The 18,905-nt window shown below is 24.7% G+C and overlaps 2 protein-coding genes and 1 long non-coding RNA gene across 3 annotated transcripts; 2 read left to right on the top strand and 1 right to left on the bottom strand.

Moving 5' to 3' along the window:
- Positions 1 to 218: 218 nt before the first annotated feature.
- Positions 219 to 9,494, top strand: LOC126550519 (uncharacterized). The gene is made up of 3 exons (XR_007604643.1): positions 219 to 343; positions 1,821 to 1,953; positions 9,312 to 9,494. It is a non-coding gene; the product is annotated as an uncharacterized LOC126550519 (long non-coding RNA).
- Positions 9,495 to 10,934: 1,440 nt separating this feature from the next.
- Positions 10,935 to 12,107, bottom strand: LOC114119820 (DNA-directed RNA polymerase II subunit RPB3-like). Its single transcript, XM_027981531.2, has one exon. It carries the CDS (start codon positions 11,969 to 11,971, stop codon positions 11,150 to 11,152), a length of 822 nt encoding a protein of 273 aa, XP_027837332.1. The 5' UTR covers positions 11,972 to 12,107; the 3' UTR covers positions 10,935 to 11,149.
- A 146-nt stretch (positions 12,108 to 12,253) lies between these two features.
- Positions 12,254 to 18,142, top strand: LOC114119819 (serine/threonine-protein kinase RIO2). Its single transcript, XM_027981530.2, has 7 exons — positions 12,254 to 12,632; positions 12,729 to 12,870; positions 14,824 to 14,992; positions 15,090 to 15,299; positions 15,388 to 15,579; positions 17,335 to 17,427; positions 17,517 to 18,142. The coding sequence occupies exons 1-7, from the start codon at positions 12,567 to 12,569 to the stop codon at positions 18,052 to 18,054; spliced, it is 1,410 nt and encodes a 469-aa protein (XP_027837331.1). The 5' UTR covers positions 12,254 to 12,566; the 3' UTR covers positions 18,055 to 18,142.
- Positions 18,143 to 18,905: the final 763 nt, after the last annotated feature.

Raw genomic sequence — 18,905 nt, 5'->3', positions numbered from 1 at the left:
AACGGATATTAGATACGGGATTCAGTGCTTCTAAAAAATTGGAAAAGGCATTTTCAATGATTGAGGTTATCTCGGAACTCCCAAAGACGATAGTAAGATTTCGACCGCCGTGATTCACAATTTAATCACAAGCGACAATAGTGTGATACAAAAATGGTCTTATAGAAGATAAGGTCGGAATCAGTGGTCGGACAACTAGAAGTTGACAGCTTCTACTTAAGACTGTAATTATAACAATGTACACTTATTTATAGTTGCGAGTGGTGATCATTTATTCATTTATTGTGCCTACATGGGAACAAAACAGTTCTGCTCGGAGATTACATTTTTTAGTTTTACTTACGTAGGTAAAAAAAATAGGAGGGATTGAGGATTTAATACATTTTTAGTTTTTGCTATATTTTACTTGACTATTTAGTATTTTATTATTTAAACTATAATATTGTGTTTAATGTTAGTAGGTGATATAAAATTGAATTAACATTTTAATATGACGTAGGTAACGACTTTCGACAAACTTACTTATTTATACTGCTGTTTTCTTTTTTTTATGATTTAAAGTAAACAAAAATGTTCAGTTTTAATGTTACTAATTTAAGCGTTGCGCAACGGACAGCAATTATATTGGTGCTAAATATATTGTAGGGACTGAAGAGCGCACAACACATTAATATTTAATATACAGTTACTAAATACGGAGACGCAGTATAAAAATAAAAAAATATTAATCAGCGTTCGGCGACAATTTAATTCGATATTTCGCAGGATATCATGTCGATATTAGCAATATTTGCAGACATCGTGTAATATTTATAAACTCAAAGTCATAAATAGGTCGATTTAATCTTTGTACTAAAAAATACTACAATTCATAAATATTAAAATAATTACTCGGTACCTGCTAAATAGTGCTAAGTAATAACGTCATACTTATCTTTATTTGCTACTTCGCTAGTGAAAAATGAGTAGGCAGAAACACAAAAACAACCAAAAAAATATTCATATTATGTTACGTATTAACAATTTAACCATTTATACCAATCTAGTATTTAATAACAGGTACGTTATTTAAAACGTTTATAATAAAAAATAACGCTTGTCGTGCATTAAAATTCAACTAATAACAAATTTAAAAATCAATTACATCGTAAAAACCATGTACAACATAATCAATGTGTTTAATGACATGAAGTTAAAATACCTATCTAATTATATTATGCAATATAAATAAAATATATATTACATTCCATTCTCTGTTGATTATATATTTTAAATTATAATATTAATACATACGATAAAAAATTGTCAACTGCTTAGTAATAAATTAAATATTATACTTATTTAGTTACACAGGTACCTAAACGACAATAATGATTATTGTCTCCGATATGTCGACTTTCAAACAAAGTAAATGTCCCATTTAATCTCTATTCTCTATAATATCACAGTTTCAAGCTTAAAAATTTAAAATACCTAGTATGTGGCAACATAATTTTGGGGTACATACTGAAATAGGTATATACCTATATTTATATCCCAGTGAACTAAAAACATTAGCGCTACTGAAAATAACGAATAAAAATGGCAGAAGTAAAATTTTACTATAGTACATTATGAGTGTATAGTAATTTATGGTAATGGATAATATTATATCAATATATCATGGATAATATATAATATTACATTTTAATTCAATGATAGGAATGTATTAAATTTTGAACTAAGCCATTATTACTTATTAACATCTATATTTTCAAAAATATTTTGTTTGAATTAGGTATATTATTATATTATAGCATTTTCTTATAATTTACCAACAGGTAACAAGATATGAATAATAATAATAACAAGATATTGATGTGAAACTACTATTAATGTTTAGTGTTTACCAATAAAATCACATCACTCAAGGTATTGGAAACATATATACGAAATACCGAATAATATAGATTGGTAAGTATAAAACTTTGAATAGATTCGTAGTATAAAAATATAGGCAAATGGTTTAAAATTAAGCTAACAATTTCGAATTGTTTTATTTTGTATAAAAAATAAATTCACAATACTGAAAGTTTCGAATCTATAAAAATTTGAATTTATAACGTATATGAAAAATAAATATGTATTTTTGATAGGTATTTTTAAGCTTCTGTAAAAAATTTATGAAAACTCGTACTAGTCGTACTAATTGTTTAAGTTTTTTTAATTAAGAAATGAAAATAGCATAAACAAAAATCAAAATAATAACCTATAGGTTATCTGGTTATAAGAAAAAATGTTCAACATTTAAAAAATCAAATTAATTTATTAAATTAGTTAAATTATATCAAAATTCAAATAAATAGCTTAAAAACATTCAATATATTTTTTAAAATTATATTACTGCAAAATGCTAATATAAAATATATTCTATATGAACATAAATAAAAGATTTAATCACTATCTTCTATTATGCACGCGTGTCTATAATGAATAGTGGTTTAACAGGAAATAGATATATTACTACAAAGTGAAAACTATTTATGAATTAAATATTATTTACAGGGGTGAGAAATTTTAAATATTTTTAGTTTTTTTTAATCAATTTAATGTTAATGTCAAATTAGTTGCTGGCTTAATATTTTTCAAAATTTAAAACAAGATATAGGTAATTTATAGTTCATTCTTAGATCTAAGAAATATAAATGACAATTATTATTTTTTATAAACATTTTAAATTTAAATTTAACACACTCATAATAGTGTCCCAGTGGCACCTATAATTTACAGCAGTAGGTTATGTTACAATTTATGTTCGGAATTAATTTTCGCTCAAATTTTCTTTTTTTGTTGCTATTTTGATGTAGAACTGACATAAATAATTTAAAAAATACTGATTATTAATCTTGTAATTTTAAATTTAGGTAATTTGTTTTATTTAATAATATACATAAGATACACAAAAATAGGTGTCTATTTAAAATACAAAATATAAAATATATTTTTAATTTTAAAAAAAAAGTGTCTTCTACTTCTACTTATAGCTTATACGTAAAAAATGAATATATGTTGATTATATACAGGTCAATTATATTTATATTTATCTAATATCTATAATACATATATTTTTTATCGTAATTATTGTATTATTTTTTTTTATTCAATTAGGCATATCATATACATTATTGTAATACACAATTAGCATGTTTTTTGTTAGTTATTACATTTTTACATAAATAATTGAAAAAATTAGTATCATTCATTAGTCATAATTCATAAGTGATACTTTCATTTATGAATTTTTACTACATAATAAGAAGTGGCACTATATTTTTTTTTTATATATATAATATATTATATATTATATAACAGAGGGGATTTTTCAGTCATAATTTTTGTTAGTTAATATATGTATCTGGAGTTACTAATAATTGATCTTAAGTGGGAGTTTTTTTTTTTTTATTGATTTTAGACATTTTATATTTATTTGTACACTTATTAATAGGTAATAGTCAATAAAAAAATTAGTACGCAACAGCAGTTATATGCACGTGTTGCTTGTTAAATTTAAAAAAATTACACGTTTTGTTAGTCGTCACGGACAAAATGAAATTAATACGATTTCGAATTCGATAACTTATTCAAAAAATAACTTTATGACACAGACCACACTTATAAAGAAGTTTATTACTAATAGTTTGAAAAATGAATAATATCATTATTATTACTTATTGTAGATAAAATATGTGATGCTAATTCCTATATAGGTAATATTGTGTGTGACATGTGCCAGGTGCCTGTTATAGCGATATTACGGTTCATGGTCGTATCATTAATGGCTGACATTTAAAAGTCATCAAAAATATAATTTCAATTAGTTTTTAGATCGATCATAGTTTCACAAAGAAAAAATAAACCAAATAACAGATTACAGGTTCCAGGAACATAGCTGATTGACCACTATATTTCGGTATGCTTCTATGCCAACCAATCTCTGTACTGACAATATTTATAAAAATATAAATTAATCTTTTTATTAGTTACATATCATTTTTTTTTTTTTTATTAATATAATTTTTCATTTCTATTTTCTAATCACTAATCAGTAGATATGGAAGCTTCAAACTATAGAAAACCTTTGTAGCAGTATTTTTAAAAATATAATTTTGGGTATCTACTAGCTATTATGTTATATTTAAAGATCTTGGAATATAATAGTCATATATGTATAGATAGATACTAAGTACTTACTTATTTGATCAGCCAAAAGTTAAAATTTTAATCATAATAGGTTCAAACGTAGGTATATTACTGTATAGAAATGTCGTAATGTATAGAGATATATTTAAAATTAAGTGAAATCAACGTTAATACTTGGTATAGGTATTTACTAATTATATTATATAAGAAAACAATCAAAAAGAAGATTGATTAAAATATTTTTTCCGCATTATATTGACAAATTGTTTTATTTAGGAATAAATAATTTCTAGTAGTTCGTATAGGTAAATAAGCTTGTGGGTGCATGTAGCGGCATGCAATATGGACATACTTCTCTAAGAGGTAGCATGTAATTCGGATGCAGCATTGTGGATGGGTGATAAATTTTGAATAGGTGTATACTTTTTATGATTGCCATCCCTTAGAATTTACTTGAATGAAATTTTTAGTAATTAATATTTGTGGACAAAAAATAAACATGTCTACAAACATGCTAGGTATTTTAAAATTGTTAATAACCATTTGCAGTGGTTTGGTCGAGTTTTTTTGTTAATAATAAATAATTATGAGAACCTTGCATCAATGATCCGTATTTTATACGTATGATTATGCCGGGTTCGATTACCTACTAAAATACCAAGACTCATTAGTCATTGATTATTATTCTGAAGGATACTGATCGTAAAGATTGTTTAATTCTTAAATCTAAGTTTTTAGATGTTCCTCAAAATTGAATTCCATAAGAAGCCAAAGTGAGTAGTTTGTACATAGTTAATATTTTTTTTTGCAGTGATATTTTAGGATTTTGTAAAGAGCATAATTGATGAATTTTATGATTTAAAGATTTAATTTTAATGTGAGTTTCCATGTGAATCGTCTATCTAGACTAGATGAATCTCAAGATATTTTACGGATTTGTCAGTTGGTATATATCTGTTATTGTTAAAGACAGGATAGTAATAACGAGGGTATAATATTTAATGATTATGTAGGAGGACTTTAATTCATTCATATTTTTTCTGAATTTTATGAATCAAGTTTGTAATTGGTTAAGATGATGGGAATTGAAAAAATGTTGTTTCAGGATAGTTATCTCAAAAGTTAATATTATAAAAACATACTAAAGATGTACTTTCTAACTAAAAATAACAAAATTATAATTTTTTATTTTTATTTTTATTAGTCTCAGTACTCAGTAGCATAAAATTAAAGAGTAAATAAGATAGAAGTTTATGAGAATTTATAAGGAGAATGTATGGTTAGATATGATATTATAGCCAATAAGGCTCTAGGGGAAGAAAATTTTGAAACTTAGGGGGATGAACATTTAAACAAAATATTCTTGAGATCGAAGTGTCGTACTAAGTTTTCTCAGTATGGAAAGCGTTTAAGATGAATGGGTGGAAACTTGAAAGAAAGTAAATAAGAATGGGAATGGGAAAGGTCAACACAGTAGAATTTGGCTTAGCCGTATAAACGTGGCTAGATATATTATATAGACATACAGTGTATATAACACTAATAATAGCCATATCGAGAGAGGGGAGGCGTATTTAACCTGACAAGTTATATATATATATATATATTTAAACATATAATTTACTGTATTTTATATAGGTATCATAAAGCTATTGGTACTTGGGTTAACTTAATAATAACCTTTTACCTTTTCAATTTTCAAGTTTTTTGATCGAGCTTAAAATGACCATATTTTACATTTAAATTTTTTTACAATTTAAGGGTTATTTTGGTACGAATTTTTTTTTAGATTTTGAGCAGTGCGTTATATATTGTACTTATTGGTTTTATAATAATGTCCAATTGACAAAATATGTTCAGATCTCTAATATACTTCTAATAACTCACATTCTACTTTAATGAATTTTTATTTGGACACATTAAAATTTTTGAAAAAACTAGCGCACAATTACAGTAAAAAAATGTTTGTTAAAAAAAAAGTTTGATTTGTCTCAAGATTATCTTTAAATATTATCAAAAATAGCATAAAATATATAACCTACAACTGAAAATATGACTCATAAGTAAAGGTATTTAAAGTTCACATTACAACAAATTTATTATTAAAGGAAAAAAGAGACTCATCAATAAACATAAATCATCATACGTAACGTATAAGCCTATCTATGCATAGTTTATATTATATATTTTATAAGTTGTAATAAAAATATCACTCGAATAAAAAATATTCTATTTTGGTTGTATATATTAATAGTTAATACATATTTTATTATCTACATAGTACATCCTATACATATGGCTACATAACTGAATAATGGGCAAACATATAAAAATATCATGTAGGTACCTAAGTATAATTTTATGTAAAAACGTCAAACGTGTATATATTTATTTATCCTTATCTTATCAAACACAACTGGGCAGCATAAAAACTTGGTTCAAAGAATGCATAACTCTAAAATGTTGATTTCATATTATTCTCTTCAACAATATTATTTCATAAACAACATTTGAAACTGATCTAAATTACTGAGCAATAGGTATATTACTATATACATTAATACCATGATTATCTATACGGTAGACATTCACAGTAAACCTATTATAATCAATGGTTAACTATGTCTCTATACTTATATAGTCCGTAGTTAAATTTAGATATCTGCCTACTGAATTATATTTTAGTTCTATCTATTTTTATTGACATGACCACAGTAAATTATGGCTTATATATTAAGATTATCTTTGATTTAACTATATTAAATTTTACATAGTTGATAGTATGACTTATTGGCATTTGAAATGATACTGTCTATAATATGTAGCTATATAGTTTCTTATTTAGCCCTATGTATGACATACGTATATATTATACATCAATATAGAATAATGTGTAGACTATAATCTATTATAATAATAATATATTCCATATAAATATATAACAGTCTGTATCGCTATTCGCTATGTTAAACATGTTTAATCTTTAATATAGTTTGATTTTGAAAACATATCAATGTATAAAATATGATGATAATTGTACGAAATTTCACATTCCAGACAATCAATATGAAGCAATATTGTATCATACTCTGATGTTAAAAAGTAATCTTTTATAGGTACCTATTTACAAAAAAATTTTTGATGCTATGCAATAAATATATATAATATATAGATATAGGTAGATAATGTAAAATACCTAATTTTTTATTAAGCTATGAAGTAGCCAAGTAGATATATAATATAAAGATAATTAAGGAGATTGATTTTCTTAGAATATTTTTGATTTATATGTGTTGAACGAGTTATCTACTTTTTATCCTTCATATTCTTAGTAATTTAAACTGATCTGTGTCTGTTAAAAATGTACTCCACATGTTTAATGTACTGAAATTAAACTAAAAAAATATCATTCTATGAATAGCTAAAAACAGTCAGAATATTTTAAAACATATAATTTATAGAAAATATTAAATACCTACTATAATTGTCTATAATAGCTATACTAATTATAACATTTATTGTATTCATAAATTTCATTCAATTATATACATTAAGATAAATGTGTTTATAGGAAATATAGAATTAATACTATGTACAAAAGGTTCGTGTTTCTCGGTAAGTATAATAAATTATCCCGATTATTTATATAGTTTGTTATTGAGAAGTGTCCACTAATTAGAGACTAGAGTTGTCCATTAAGAGAGATTTCATTATAAAAAAATGTGTTCGACATTTCAAGTACATTCCAATGTACCTATTTAATATTCAATTTCAACAAAAATGAAAATCATTATTTTCGCGTGAATATCCAATTCCTTCAAAATTAGCACATTATAAATGATGTGAAATAACACTAACTTTTATTTTGTTCCAGTCATAACTCATAAGAACTCAACATTTATTGTAAATTTCGTGTATCTATATGATTATTTGTTTATGAATAATAGGTATTTACAGTTTAATAGAGAATCAATATCATTAAATTCTAATTTTATGTAAAAAATCCTGAGTGATTTTACCTCCCCCTAATAATTAAAATAAGTAGGTACTAGGTGTTGGGGATTTTTAGTTTTGACATCCAATTAATCATTACCAGTAAATATACTGACATTGAAAATCAAAGCGTTTTTCTATTTTAAAAAGTGTCTTCAGACAAAAAATACACATCATTATAAAGTTAATTTATTCGCTGAATTTTATCATTTATGAAAATTTACAAATTGTTTTGTTAATTTAATAAAATAATTCCTTATAAATTGTTTTTGCAGAAACCAAAATAAATACTAAATTACAAATTATTTTGCATATCTAACTTTTTTTATAAACATCTCCAGTGCCTCAAGTGACTATTATAGTCACTGGTGTGCGAGTCTTAATTTGGGGTCTAAATATTTCTTCAAAAAGTAGGTTTTTTTTGGTAGTGATAAAGTTTACAGTTTTCTACTAAAATTCTACTTCCAATTTAAGAAAAATTTCTTGTTACTCCAATGATTTTATCGATGGTGTAGGGTCTATAGGTAACTGGCTATAACGGTTTGGGGGCCAATGTGGAATGCACACTTTGCACACACGGTAGTTGCGACATTGGACATTTCTAGTTTAAATGTTGACATGGTCGGATATATTTAAGAAGAAAATCAATGATTTTAGTTATTTTTTTGTAATAAAAAAAAATTTTTTTCATTATGTTTATTATTATTTTTATATCTATGAAATGTTCAAAATATATACTTATTAACTTATTTATAAATAATAATTTTAAGTTATTCACAATAGATCGTCTAGATTACTAGAAACTGTATTATTAGGTACTCTGATTACAAGGTTTCACCCAAGACTTCAAGGTACAGCTAAGATCAAAATTTAAGATAAAAGTACAAGACCACGCAGTTATTATATAGTATGAATTGTGAACAAATTTACTATTTTTAACAAGAATTTTTAATAAGTGTATTTTTTTCAACTTAATTCCATGTCACGTAGATACTTATAATAATAACTATAGTATCCACGACTAAGTAATATGTATAGGACATTTTTTACATTATTAGTAAAATTATCATATAAATATTTAATCTAAAAAAAATATTTTTTCATTACCAGGAATTTTTAATATATTTTTTTATTTATAGCTGATGGAAATATAACGAAATAAAGTAATTTGCAAGAATTTACCCTGTTGACGACTTATAGTGGAAGACCTAGACAGCGATGACGCAGTGTCTAGATTGAGTGATGCAAGATTTAAGAGTTGTCGATGAATTAGTAGTACTGAAGTCTGGAATGGACAAAATGAATGGAAAATCTTAGTGAAAGCACTGCATGGAAGCTGATAAAAACATTAAAGATTATAGTAAAGAAACAAATTATTAACATTTACTTGTAATACTTTTGGTTGTGGTTGATGTACTATATACTAATTATTATTAGTACTTCAGGTATTTGGTACTACATTTTTATTCCTTTATGAACCGTCTACATCGTAGGGAGGGAATAGCGTTAAAATTACTTTACGTTCTTCGGTTCTTCCATTAGATTCCGTCTTTTTGAATCTTGAGTCGGCTTGCCACTTGACGTTCCCGAAGTCACATTTCCATCTTATCTTCCTTATTTCTCATTTTATTAGCTTATTATAATCATTAACTTAAATAGGAATTAAAGACTTTGATGCGGTAGTGTACACCGTGTGAGTTAGGAAGGTCGTGCTCCGAGGTTTGAAGAAGTAAGTACCTATACCTTAATTATACAAATTATATTAGTCTAAACTCTAAAGTAGGTATACCTATAATAGGAATTAATTATGTTTTTTGAAAAATATATGTATATAATATAATATATTAATATCTCAATATAACAAATATTAGTTGAGGATTTATCTTTATTAATTATTGGAAATTTGGAATAAAAAATGTCATCAAAATTTCAACTTCTACCACCCATATAATTGATAAAGATTATTATTTATTTTGAATTTAAGTTACTTTTTTAAATGTTGGTGTAAGGAACTTGTATCAATTTTTCTAAAACTTTTGAACTTAAAAAAAACATTTATGAATTTTGTAAAACTTTGAACTTTGAATTCATTAAATTGATAAAATTGGTGTCATGTAGTTTTGATACTTTTTATTTATTGGAATAACAATTTAAGAGTAATCTTACATTTATTTTTTTAAGGTTTTTCATTTATAAAAAAGTTAACTTTTAAAGTGCAAAAAAAATATATCTAAAATTTAAAATATTTACATTTATGTAGGTAGCCGTTTTATTTTTTAAATTACAAGAAAAATGAAACCTATTTAGCTAACAATTTGTTGTAGGTAAAAATTCCCATTTTTTCTAATTTAAGTTTTTGCTTTTCTGGATTATTATCCATTTTCTAGATAATTTTTTACTTTTGAATTTTCAAATTAGGTACCAAATAAATTAAATTTGCTATTAAAAACCAACCTCCAAGTTTAATAACTTTGATGTTGTGTTATTGTTTTTAATTTTTTTTTTAAGTGGAGGGTGGTCTTTCAAGATGGAAAATTTAATATTACAAGCTTTTAGTTTTAAATTTAATGATTAATTTTTAAAGAGGGTAATTGATATTTATTTGTTTATGCAATTGTTATATTTAAATTCTGCTGTTAGGAAGTATGAAAATATTTATACTTCTATATCTTAATAAATATTATGATTGATTTTACTATAGTATTTTAAAAATATCAATTTTACATGAGAGAAACGAAAAATAATAAAATAAACTATAAAAGTATAGTATAAATCATAATTTATTTTCAATTTCAATTAATATTAATATTATATTAAAATAATTTTTTTTTCCAAGTCCAGGATAGTACAATAATAATATTAGGTAATATATTAATATTTTTAATTTTAATTTTAAAAATATAAGTATTACAATTAAAGATTTTTTTTGAGTGTAGTAAACACTAGAAACTATTAAATTTAAACATATAAATCAAAATTAATTTATAGCGAGTGCATCCATTTCTTGTGTGAATTGTGTTTGAAGGTTTGACAATTTGTTTTTGAGCGCAGCAACTCCCATTAGAACAATATTTTCAGGCTTTAATGATCCACAGCTTTCTACATTGAAAAAAAACTTATTTGGTTTTGCTCTCCAGTTATATTGTCCTTCATGCTGATCTTCATTGAGTTCTGAATATTCACTTTTAGGCCATTCATCTGGCTTAGGGAATAATGTGTGTCGCATTGTGTTGTCTGGATCATATTCAAAGCTTACACCTGTAGTTGGATTCCATTTAGCATGCTCTTTGCCAAATCCTTTTTTAGCAAATGCTCTAATTTTTAATTCTTGTCCTTTACGCAATTTGACAATAAGTATATCATCTTTTTCTCCGTATTCATTAATATCACTATCTTGGTTTCTTGAAGTAACGGGTACTACACGTGGATTATTGCTAACCAAATCTGCAGTAGTTACATGTCTTGTCATCTCTTCTGAACATTTGACATTCAAGTTAAACTCAACACTGCAGTCGTGACAGAAGTCTGAGCATGTGCAATCTCTGGAGTACTGTAGGCGGTCGACTATTTCATCAGATGTCAATGGTATGAGACCAATACGAGATGCTATAAACTCGTCACTTAACACTGTAGAATTAGAATCCAACTGAACCCAATCGATGGCTAATGTCGGCGTTTCGGCGATGAAAACTCTACGTAAGCTATTTGCAACGCTAAGATCAGTGTCTTCAATTTGAAATTTAATTGAGTCAGTAGTCAGTTCAGATATATGCACGGAAGGTTGATTAGCATAAGGCATTATTATTGTTTTTTTTTTTTTTTTAAATAGTTATAATACTTTAACTAAAAACAAAATAAACTATATTATACTATAATTTATAATTTATACTTTGTAATTTTTGTATACCAATAACGCATAAATGCTATAAACATTGTTATCATTGTTATGCATTGTAAGCAATCACCAAAGAATCCAACTAAATTTTAAGGTTATGTTCTTCAATACCCGTTTTTCACGTTATGGCTTGTGATTAGAATACAGAATCTGAGAATCATTGAAATATCTTTTTAAATTGATAAATGAAATTTGATAATATTCACATTTCACACCACGGTCCACGATCTTCGCAGTTTGCAGTAGTATAAATGTATAATACCATGTATCGTGCTAATATTCTATTCACTATTCACAGTACTAAAGTTGTAGTAATGTATTAGCTGATAGGTACACATTACTCGTTTACAAATTACAATACAAACGAAGTGGATACCGATGCGGTGATACCTACTATCAATAGTACTACAAATATACAATATTCATTCGAATTACTAAAGGGTAAAAGCAAACTCGTGACGTTTTAGTATAACTTACGACATCCCAAGAAATTATAATTATGGGGAAGTTAAACGTAACTATGCTGCGTTACTTGACTCGTGAAGACTTTAGAGTTTTAACTGCTGTAAGTATAGTTAAATTTATAAAATTGTCTTGTTAACACTAAACTAAATGAAAATATGTAGGTAATTGTCATAATCATATATAATATATTTAACAGATTGAAATGGGAATGAAAAACCACGAACTAGTTCCAGCCTCATTGGCTGCTTCAATTGCAAATCTACATCATGGTGGTGTTCACAAAATCTTAAAGGAACTTTGTAAACATAGACTGTTGTCATATGAAAGAGGAAAACATTGTAAGTATCTTGGTTTGTTTCATTATGTTGATTCACACAAGCAACTGAACAGTAGTTAAAAATTAGAAATCTTATTTTTAGAATTACCTTTAGAAAGAAATATCTAGGTACAAACAATAAGAATTCCTATAGAAATTATTAATTAAGTGTAATAAATTGATTTATGAATCTAAATTTAGATTGTAATTGGTAATTGATTGTTTAATTTTTGACTCATCTTAGTCAAAAATGTATTATTGTAATTTGACCCACCTTATTACCTTTATAAATATCTATTTAAATAATAGATACCTACCTTAAGAGTATATCAGCACACTGTTTTGTTTTCTTTGTCAGACCCATACGCAACATAGACAAAATGTATTTATGCAGAATTATTATTATTTTTTATATTTTTGATTAATCTTGGAGTATAATTACCTATTACCAAAATGATAGAGAATATTTTTGAGGGTATGACGTATCAATTTGTCTAAATATTGTCTCAAAACAATATAAATATCATTTAAATTTACAACATTGTTTTATTATTTTGAAAGTCAAATATAAAATAAAATAACAATAAAACATTAAACCTATATGTCATACCCTCAAAAATATTTTCCTCTATAGTTTTTGTAATAGGTGATTTTCCTCGTAAGGTTACTCAAATATCATAAAAAACTGATTTTAGGTGAAAGAGTTATCTATGTTGCACGTGGATCTGAGAGATAAACAAATATTGCACTAATAACCTGTTAAGAATACTTTAAATAGGTATTGGAAATAATCAAAGATATTCCAAGATTGTTTCTTTGTTTTGATGTAAGGAAATCACCATTCTTCCTGGAGATGTCTAGTGAGCAAAGTAGAAGCACCATTGGTTTTTAATTTTTATATTATTCTTGGATTTTCTTTAAGTAACATGCAACTAAAATAATTTTTGTCTATTCAGAATATTTTGTTGCTGGTTTACAGTCAGTTATGTATATCTGTGATTAGTATGACTGGTTAGGTACTTTTTTTTGACATTTAATGCTCCTAAAACTATATCAGTTTAGTTATTTTCTTTTAACTTAATTGATGCATTTTTTATTTATATTAATATAGATGAAAAAAATATTTAGGTAATAAAAGTAATAAATAAATAAATTAATATATTATGTCTATTTTCTAAATATTATAATTTTATAAAAACTAATAATATAATAATTGTTAACAATTTTTTTTATAGAAATATATAATTTAGAAGACACTTTTATCAAATTATTGACACTTAAAATCATAGTAATTTTCTTAATAATTAGCATACATTTATTCACACACTAACATAATCTGATGGACTGTTAAACTGCCTACAATAAATATTTGCCCATTTTATCTTATTAGCTTTCAGTTTGACGTATACTATAGGTAGGCAATGTGCACATAATTATCAATGTAATACCAAATAACTACTTTTTTTTGTGGGGGAGGGGGGTTGCTTCATATCTGGACACACTCTGGCTTAAAAAAAAGGCCCAATGTGTAGTATTTTATTCATGTCTATCATGATATGGTTATTTGTATTCAAATTGCTCTAGCGAAAATAATTAATTTTTTGAGGTATATTTTTAAGCTTAGTTAATACTTCATCCAATTTAATTATTCAGGTTAATAAATCACTCAAAATATGCCACTGACAATAAACTTATTGTCAATTGGATTTTAATTGTATAAAATAAAATAATTAGTAGGTTACACATTGGATCACTACCAATTTTTAGTTAAAAATTATACACTTAAGAGTCTATGACTTACCTACATTATTTCAGAAGTTGTTAATGTATTATTAGCTTATGTTTACATACAATCAATTAAACTTCTAATATTCATAAAACAATGTTTTATAATGTTGTGTTATTATACATAAATAATATTTATAATGTTAATAAAAATTATAAAGTTAATATATTTTGAATTTTTGTTATTTAGATGATGGTTATAGGTTAACTAATACTGGTTATGACTATTTGGCACTGAAAACACTTACTTCTCGTCAACTTATTTCATCATTTGGTAATCAGATTGGTGTTGGTAAAGAATCAAATATTTATGTTGTTGCTGATCCTGAAGATAAACCAATATGTTTAAAATTACATAGGTATATTTGAATATTTAACTATAATTTATAAAATAAATTATAAAATATAATTATTTTAATATTTTACATTATTATGTATTTTTTTGTCACTATTTAGATTGGGGAGAACATGTTTTCGTAATTTAAAAGAAAAACGAGATTATCATGCACATCGTCACAAGGCTGGCTGGCTGTATTTATCAAGAATTTCAGCTACAAAAGAGTATGCTTATATGGAAGCATTATCTAAAAGAGATTTTCCTGTTCCAAAACCAATTGATGTTAATCGACATTGTGTGCTTATGGAATTAGTAAATGGACACCCTTTGTGAGTATTTTTCTTTTCTATATTTAAATATTAGAAAATTACTGTATATTTTTTTTAATACCAAGTTTTAATTTTTAAAATGATTTAGATGTCGTCTTTATGAAGTTGATAATGTGGAAAATTTGTACGATGATCTCATGAATTTAATTGTTCGTTTTGCTCAACACGGAGTTATACATGGCGATTTCAATGAATTTAATATAATGATTAATGATGAGGAAAAACCAATCGTAATTGATTTCCCACAAATGGTGTCAGTTACTCATGTTAATGCTAAAATGTGAGTATTTAAGTTTTTCATTCAACATTCATTTGTATAAGATAGGTATGCATAATTTGGCTAGGTGTTGTTAGTCCCTATGAATAATTTTTTTGAATTATAACAAAATAATTGACATTATTAAAATGTATAATTTTGACAAAATTTAAATTTCAAATATCTATAAAAAATAATTATGTTTGTATACCTATTTTTAGTTCAATTATGACTTCTTTGATATTCAATTTTCAAACTTAAACTATAAAGATTAAAGATTTTATAAATTTTGATGTAAAAGTATCTGGTTTTTTAAATTTATTTTACTTTTCCCGGTTGTTTTGAAAAACACTGAATTTTTTTATTTTGGACCTCCAAGATAACAACCATATCTAATTTATTACTAAAAATTAACCACAAAGTTTAATATCAAAGCACTTTTACTATCCCAATAGGTGATGATTGTTAGAAAAAAATGTATAAATATTTGTTAAAATTTTATTATTATTAGAACAATGTTTTTGTCCTAAAATTAAGAAGTCATTACTCTTTTTTTATTTCATTTAATTTAAATTTAAAATAATAGTACCTCCTCAATGGCAAGGTTTATTTGACTCTATTGTACACTAAAGTAGTTAGGTACCGTAATTGTGGGTGAATAGAAACAAAATTTCAAAATAAGTTTCATGGACCAATAACTACAATCTAAGTATAACTATTATTGTTATTTGTTGATGTATTAAATTAGTTATGTTGTGAAGAATTGAATTCAATTGAAAATTTTTTACTTCCATAATAATCGCTGATAAAAAAATTGATAAGAGCAAAATTTATTTTACCTCCAAAAAATGTGTATCAACTCTGTCATTATGGTTCTTATGAACAAAATGTGATTACTCCAAATTTTTCTTTTTACATTTTCGGGATGGATGTTGAAAATTAAGTAACATAATTATCAATCTTATTTAATAAATTGCTTATTTTTTATATATTTTTTAATCTAAACATTTTGTTTTCCGGGTGAATAGAAACATGCCAAATGTATACAAACCAGATCCCCGCGGTTATGCAAAATGTTGTTTTTTATATAATAAAGGCTGTATTTAAGTAATTTGTACGGTTTTTTTTAATATATCAAAATTTTGTTTTTATTCAACCGTATTAGGGTTAAATAACAAATTCTATTAAAATTAAGCAGCTGTTTTTTTCACCCATACCTATGGGTGAATAGAAACATCGCACTTAAAAAAATTTGTAAATTCAAATTTTATAATTAGGTAATCATTGAAATTTCTATCATGTAGTACACGGTGAGACCTAAATTTTGATGTAATTCACAGCATTGTACATATTTTAGATCCAGAGATATAACACCTGAAAGGTGTAAACCTATTTCTATTCACCCACAAATAATGTACCTATTTGACAATTTTTTTTATGATAAAAATGTTATGTAATGTATTTTTGAAATATTTATATAAATAATAATATACATTTTTTTCTATGACTACAATTTTTTTAAAATGTTTTTCAAATTCAAGATATTTAAGTTGTATTAAATACTCCACTGTATGTAGATAGATATATTTATTATTTAATATTATAAATACTCATTACATGTATATCACATACATGATATGAATATTGGAAAAATGCAATCTTATTATTATTGGTAATTAATTTATTGTTTATCCTAATAATGATTAATTTTATAAAAAAAAAAAATGTATTGTTAAAATCTAGAAAAATGAAATCGAACTTCTTTATTTTTTATCTTAGGTATTTTGATAGAGATGTTAAATGCATTAGAGAATTTTTCAAAAAGCGATTTAACTATGAGAGCCATTTATATCCAACGTTTGAAGATATTATGTAAGTAATGTTTAAAACTAAATCAAAATTATTTTATTGTTATATATTTTCTACTAATTACTTTAAAAATATAATTTTCATTTTAACAGCCGTGAAGAATTTTTAGATGTTGAAGTATCTGCTAGTGGTTTTACAAAAAATATGGATCAATTTTTATTGCATGAACTGGGTATGGTCGATAGTGTCGAAGAAGAATCGGGAGAAGAAAGTGATTTTTATGAAAATGAAAAAGATGAAGTGGAACATTTAGCAGAACGAGTAGCTGAACTAATGAAAGAAGAATCTTCAATAGTTCTTGGTAATTCTACTATCCCACTAGCTCAAGAAAAGCTAGATAATGTAAAATCAGATTCTGAAGAATATGTATCATTGAGTGAAGATGATGATTGTGAAAGTGTTGCATCATCAAAAGTATGTTATTCAGATATACATAGTGTTAGAAGTATGTCAACAGCTACAACTATACCACCAGAAGTAATTAGGGACAGAGTGAAAAAAGCATTAGCAAAAAGAGAAAGAGCAGCTGTAAGACATAGAAATCTTGCTAAAGGTGAAGCTAGTGCTGTAAATCGTCAAAGGAGAGAAAACAAAGATACAATAAAAGATAGTTTTGGAATATGGGGTTAGATATTTTGTTATGTACAATTTAGAACTATGTTATTGAGTATAATATAATGTGGATATTGTATAATAACAATATTTTTTTGATTAAACATTTAGAGTGATTTTTATTTTGACGTAGTTCCTTACCATTGGATATTCCTTTTAAAAGAAAAACAACACAATTTTAATTAAAACTATATTCAAAGTATTTTACATAGGTTAATATATAAATGTTCACATCCAAGAATAAAAAATTCAAAATTTAATTTTTGCAAAGTAATTAATTTACTTAAAAGTAGCAACATTGTAATAGTATAACTGTATTTAAAAATAAAAATTAATTTTTACAGTAATTATTAATAATTTTGATCATTTTTATGACAAATATTAATCACAATAATTAACAAAAATGATTTTAAAACTGTATTATCAAATACTTTATCAAAATATTTCAAATTAAAACAAACTTGAATTGAAAAATATCATGTATCAAACAACAATATAAAAAAAAATTAATTTAAAATATTTTATTGATCAGATTATCAAATTATTTTTAATTTTTAATAGATCTTTATTTTGCTTTGACAGCTTGGTCATTAACCATATATAATTCTAAAAAAGAATATGTATATTTAATGTAGTATACATTTTTACTGTATAAATATTAAAACCAATTCTTATAATAATTATTTATGTTAAAATATTAAATGTTATATTTTTATAAGGTTAAAATTGAATACTGTTCTAAAAACATAAAAGTATTTTAAAATAAAAACAATTCAATAAGAAATTGTATTTATTATAAAAATATTTCAATTAAAGCATGTTTTATATCAAACTTAATGTTATTTAAATGAAATATTTTGATATTAAGG

Source organism: Aphis gossypii, chromosome 2 (assembly GCF_020184175.1).
Source record: "Aphis gossypii isolate Hap1 chromosome 2, ASM2018417v2, whole genome shotgun sequence".
Taxonomy (NCBI): Eukaryota; Metazoa; Arthropoda; class Insecta; order Hemiptera; family Aphididae; genus Aphis; species Aphis gossypii.
Note: the sequence above shows the minus strand (reverse complement) of the source record. Positions and strands in the feature narration are given on the sequence as shown.